At 52.2% G+C, this 6,000-nt stretch overlaps 1 protein-coding gene across 2 annotated transcripts in view; it reads left to right on the top strand.

Moving 5' to 3' along the window:
* The first annotated feature begins 1,341 nt into the window (after positions 1 to 1,341).
* The window catches only part of FHIP2A (FHF complex subunit HOOK interacting protein 2A), a 69,498-nt gene continuing 64,839 nt past the window's right edge, over positions 1,342 to 6,000 (top strand). Inside the window, exon 1 of one of the 2 annotated variants that reach the window (XM_038408613.2) lies at positions 1,342 to 1,600. In XM_038408613.2, coding sequence (XP_038264541.1) covers positions 1,556 to 1,600 — 45 coding nt within the window. In that variant the 5' untranslated portion in view covers positions 1,342 to 1,555. The remainder of the gene's footprint in view (positions 1,601 to 6,000) is intronic. The other variant, XR_006282475.1, reaches the window with a different exon arrangement.

Here is a 6,000-nt window from a genome sequence, read left to right as displayed (position 1 = left end):
GATCCCTTGTCTCTATAGGCTGAATAAAAGGGATTTTCCCCCCAAAATATGGGGGTGGACAAGGAGATTCCTATGGGGCTAAACAAAGGGGCTGGTCCCACTGGGGCTACAGGAGGGGGTTCCTGTGGGGCTAAACAAAGGGGCTGGCGCCACTGAGGCTGGAGGAGGGGGTTCCTGTGGGGCTTAAGAAAAGGGCTGGCCCCACGGGGGCTGGAGGAGGGGGCTGCTGTGGGGCTCCACAAGGGGCTGGCCCCACGGGGGGCTGGAGAGGGGGCTGCTGTGGGGCTCCACAAAGGGCTTGGCCCCACGGGGCTGGAGGAGGGGCTGCTGTGGGGCTCCACAAAGGGGCTGGCCCCACGGGGGCGGAGGAGGGGTTGCTGTGGGCGCCACAAAGGGCTGGAACCCACGGGGGCTGGGGAAGGGGGGTTGCTTGTGGGGCTCCAACAAAGGGGCTGCCCCACGGGGGCTACAGGAGGAGGTTCCTGTGGGGCTCCACAAAGGGGCTGGCCCCACGGGGGCTGGAGGAGGGGGTTGCTGTGGGGCTCCACAAAGGGGCTGGCCCCACGGGGGCTGGAGGAGGGGGCTGCTGTGGGGCTCCACAAAGGGGCTGGCCCCACGGGGGCTGGAGGAGGGGGGCTGCTGTGGGGCTCCACAAAGGGGCTGGCCCCACGGGGGCTGGAGGAGGGGGTTGCTGTGGGGCTCCACAAAGGGGCTGGACCCACGGGGGCTGGAGGAGGGGGCTGCTGTGGGGCTCCACAAAGGGGCTGGCCCCACGGGGGCTGGAGGAGGGGGCTGCTGTGGGGCTCCACAAAGGGGCTGGCCCCACGGGGGCTACAGGAGGAGGTTCCTGTGGGGCTCCACAAAGGGGCTGGCCCCCGGGACGGGGCTGGAGGAGGGAGGTGCTGTGGGGCTCCACCAAAGGGGCTGGCCCCACGGGGGCTAGGAGGAGGGGGCTGCTTGGGGGAGGCTCCACAAAGGGGCTCGGCCCCACGGGGGCTGGAGGCGGGGCTGCTGTGGGGCCTCCACAATGGGGGCTGGCCCCACGGGGGCTGGAGGAGGGGGTTGCTGTGGGGCTCCACAAAGGGGCTGGCCCCACGGGGGCTACAGGAGGAGGTTCCTGTGGGGCTCCACAAAGGGGCTGGCCCCACGGGGGCTGGAGGAGGGGGTTGCTGTGGGGCTCCACAAAGGGGCTGGCCCCACGGGGGCTGGAGGAGGCGGTTCCACGAAGGGGCTAGTGCCCCACCAGGGCCCGCGACGGGGCTCCTAGGCCCAGCGGCGCGGATTCCCCCGCCGCAGAGCCGCTCTGTGCTGTGGGGGCAGCGGCCCCTGCCGGCCGAGCGGGGAACGGCGTCTCCTCAGCAGCCGGCGCCGCAGCGGGCGGGTGTCGGTGCCACGGTGTCTGTCGGGGAGGGAGCGGAGGAGGCTGCCGGGCTGCGCCCCTCGCCCGATCCCCGCGGCCAGGCCCCCGCATGCAGCCCTCACCCTGGAGCGGAGGCGGCGGATCGAGGAGCTCTCGCGATCCTCCCGGCAGCGGCTGCTGCAGTCCAGGGACAGGATGTTCTCCAAGCTCACCTCCATCCTGCAGCACGCCGTGGAGGCGGTAAGGCCGCCGGCCGGCCCGGCCACGCCACACCGGGGATCCAGCTGCGGCCTAGTCGAGGAGCGGGGCCGCCTGGGGGGACGCGCTCGCTGAGTGCCCCGCGGCTCCCGCTGCCGGGGAGGGAGGTGACAGAGCTGGGGGCGAGATCCCCATTGTCCCGCTTCGTGGGCCTCTCCCCGCCACCCCCTTTCCCCCAGGGCAGAGCGGCGAAGGATGGGGTAGCTGCCTGTAGCGGCCCCGGGCGGTTGAATGGGGACCGATGTTATCCGCACTCGCCCCTGGCCCTTCCCCGGGGACGGGGTGAATTTACCCTCCCCACCGCGGGAGGCGACAAGGGGGCAGCTGAGGGCAGCCAGGACACGCTAGGCCCGTTGAGAGCGAGCCCCCGGGGTCACTGGCATAGCCCCCTTGTCCCCGGCAGCCAGCGGGGAGAGGCGAAGATCTCTCTCTCGGGCCTCGGAGACGGGCTGAGAAATTCCCCAGAGGCCCAGCCACCGGTAGCGTTGTCGATAATAACCCCACCCCACCCCCGTTAGCCCAGGCGGAGAAGTAGAGGTGCATCTTCCCCCGCACTTAAGGGATTTTAGAGCCAGTGTGGAGCAGTCACTGACCAGTATTCACATTAATAGCTCCCCTTTTTTTTGCCCCAAGGCAGAGGTGAGGATGCCTTTAGGAGGGGGGGTTGTTAGTTATTGTTTCTGAGTGCCTAAAAACATGCTAAAAGAAAAGGAGTACTTGTGGCACCTTAGAGACTAACAAATTTATTAGAGCATAAGCTTTTGTGAGCTACAGGAAATGCATCCGATGAAGTGAGCTGTAGCTCGCGAAAGCTTATGCTCTAATAAATTTGTTAGTCTCTAAGGTGCCGCAAGTACTCCTTTTTCTTTTTGCGAATACAGACTAACACGGCTGCTACTCTGAAACCTAAAAACATGCTGGGTGCTTTGCAGACCCAAGTAAACTTACAGCTGGGTTAGGGGAGCTGTCCCAGATTTTCTTGGTCAGTGCGGTGGTGTAGCAGTGTCAGGGTCTCTCTTTGGTTCCCTGCACAGTTCACAACCTCCAGAAATTCTGCTTTTTAATACATAAACTTTTTGTTTTAAATGTGTTGACTGAAAAATCAAACTGGATTTCTACCAGGCTAAGTCAATTGCATAACCTCCAAAAAGGCTGCATTTTGGGAAGTTGAGTAGCAGGGCCCATTTCTCAACTTGCTGCTTTTGCAGACTATGTAACTATGATTTGTTTGTCAGGATGGCTTTATTTTATCTTCGCTATTTGCATGTTGCATTTGCTTTTCACAAGATCCAGATTTTTTAAATTAGTTTATGAATTTGCATAGCTTTTCTCACTGACCTGTAAGTCTTGATTTGTCTTTCTTAACTGTTATTTTTTATTTATCTCTGAAAAGTGTTTTGAGATAAGGGACTTCCTATGCTATATTGACAACTCTATGAAACCTGTAAGGCCCTGATCCTGCAAACGCTTATACACATACTCGGATTTAAGCACCTGAGTAGTCCCATGACTTCAGTGGGCATAAGTGTTTGCAAGATTGGAGCTTGAAACACTACAGCCTTAGTTTAGATGTTAAAGATGGGCAATGAAATGGTAGGAATAATCATAAAGTTTATTAAAGTAACCCTTAAAATGTTCTTAGAGATAAAAACTGGTCTGCCTTAAAGTTGTTAATACCTGATGGGAGATACACATTCAGATGTTAACTTAAGCTGTGATCCTTCAAAATTTTACACACATGCTTAGCTTTATGCATGTGAGTACTCACATTGATTTCAATAGGACTGGTCACGTGTAAAAATAGGCTCATGTTTGTTTTCAAGATCATCTTCTTACTGAGGTTATTGTTTTTAAAACTATAAAACCACCAATGACTGAAGTTTTTTAAAAAGATGGTGATTTCAGTGAAAACACTGTGTTGGTGACCTGTACAAATACCATAATAAATAGAAGATTTATGTAGGACCAACAAATATTGGGTGCATGAGCCTGGAAACGGTATTCATGTGAGCAGTTTCATTGTCTTCAGTGGAACTACTTAAGTGAGTAAGGGTGGCAGGATTGGGTGAAAGACTTCTATTCTTGCTGGCTCTGCAATGAAAGTTAACTAATAAATATTAATTCCCAGAACTGGGCTTACTTGATTGTTTACTTATTTGTGTGCCCATATAATCAAAAGTACCTATGTTCATTTTAGGGCCACAGGAAATACTAAGAAAAATCAATATGCCTATCAGTAAAGATATTAAAAGATATTATAAGCAATTAGAGGGTAAAACAATAAAAATAAATTAAATGTTAAAAAAATGGGACGCATGTAATTTTGTGACTGCTGTAAACCAAAACGCTCACCTCTTGGTATCCTGTTTACAAGTTGAAGTCGTCATCCTCTATCTCTTAGTCTTATGAGTAAGCTCAACAAGTATTGTGGGGCTACTCACAGTAGTAAGTACTATGTTCAGTAGTATTTTCATGATTAGGATATAAATAGCAAGAATTATAATGGTAAGAGCAAAACATGAACTCACAAAAGTGAGAGGATACTGAGCATGGCTACAATTTTCTTTTTGAGAGGTGTGTGGTACAGTATTCTAACCACAGTACTGAGACCAGAAACTTCTAATTTCTAATCCCAGTTGTTACTCCTTTGTGGTCTTAGTGCAGTGTATCCTGGAAGTCAATAAATCCTGTCCTATTTCAGATCCAGCAGGTGGGAAGGAAAGTTAGCTGGCTCCAGAGCAGTTTAAAATCACCTTCTATTTGTAAGGGCTATAGCAGTGGTTCCCAAACTGGGGTTCACAAACCCCTGGGGGTTCGCAGAATGTTAGTTACAGGGGGTTTGCCAGAAAAATTTCACTAATGGCGGCCAGAGGATCCCGGGCATTGGAGGCAGCAGGTGGGTCAGCCCGTGGCCCAGGGAGAGCGGGACAGGGCAGTTGGGGCTGACAGCCCGAGCCCTGTCCCCATGAGCGGGAGAGCCAGCAGCCCAAAACCCAGCACACCACGCAGGGCTGGCAGCCCAAGCCCCAGGAAGAGTGGGGCAGGGCAGTTGGGGCTGGCAGTCCGAGCCCTGGCAGTCAGTGGGACCTGCAGCCCAAGCTCAGTGGAGCTCAGTTGACCAGAATGGTCAACGGGGTCCAGCAGCAGGAGCCCCATGGAGTGCGGAGGAAATTTAAACTTAAATCCCTGGATATATTCATTTTTAGGAGGGGGTTCATGAGATTTCACAATTTAGTGAAAGAGGTTCGTGGGCTGTTAAAGTTTGGGAACCACTGGTGTATAAAAACAGGATTTTCGGAACACGTTGGAGCACTCGTGCCTTATCCTGCCTGTGGAAGTGATCCATGCCTGATGCTACAGAGGCAAATGTTCTCTACTTTACCAGTAAAGTTCATAGGTACATTCTACAGTATGGTGGAGAGGGATAATGCTTTCCTGACCCCTTCAGGCATGCAGTTTTATTCACTTTCGTAATGCTCCTGTCCTCCCCTCTAAGTACAGATGAAGTGAGCTGTAGCTCACGAAAGCTTATGCTCTAATAAATTTGTTAGTCTCTAAGGTGCCACAAGTACTCCTTTTCTTTTTGTTACAGGTTTGTTACAAACAGATGTTTTTACCCTGCTGTTAGACAGATGTGCTCCCTACCAGTGTATTTGTGTCTGACTAATCCAAAGAGTGTTGGATCTTCAAGGCTGCCAAGAAGTGAATGACAATGCACAGCAAAAGGGGTTTCAAGTTGTTGGTTTTTAGCTCTCTTTTTCCCCCTATACTCCTCACTTCTGTTTTCATAGAAAGAAATTGAATCTCGGTGGGATTCTTGGTCTGTGTTCGAACAAATATGTGCTCCATTGTTTGGTCCAGATTATGTCAAGATTGATTCTGCAAATTGCTACGGGCTTGTCTGCACTTAAAATGCTAGGTTTCAGAGTAGCAGCCGTGTTAGTCTGTATTCGCAAAAAGAAAAGGAGTACTTGTGGCACCTTAGCGACTAACAAATTTATTTGAGCATAAGCTTTCGTGAGCTACAGCTGTACCTCTGAAGCTGCACCACTGTAGCGCTTCAGTGACAACACTATCTGTGCCAACGTGAGGAGCTCTCTGTCAGCGATGGTAAACCACCTCACTGAGAGGTAGTAGCTAGCTTGATGGGAGAATTCTCCAGTACTGTCTACACTGAGGGTTAGGCTGATTTTTTTTCAGACCCCTGAGCGACACTAATTTCCTCATGTAGACCAGGCCTAAGCTTTTTAAATACTAACCTTTGGGGCTTTTAAGAGATATTTACGTGTAGAAAATCATAAACTTTGAGCATTTGGAATAGCTCTCAATTTCTCTTCAAAGCAGGATAATTCTGTATCATTATATAGCTGATTGGCAATAAC

This window comes from Dermochelys coriacea, chromosome 7 (assembly GCF_009764565.3).
Source record: "Dermochelys coriacea isolate rDerCor1 chromosome 7, rDerCor1.pri.v4, whole genome shotgun sequence".
Taxonomy (NCBI): Eukaryota; Metazoa; Chordata; order Testudines; family Dermochelyidae; genus Dermochelys; species Dermochelys coriacea.
The sequence above is the reverse complement of the archived record's forward strand: the minus strand, read 5'-3'. Positions and strand labels throughout refer to the sequence as shown.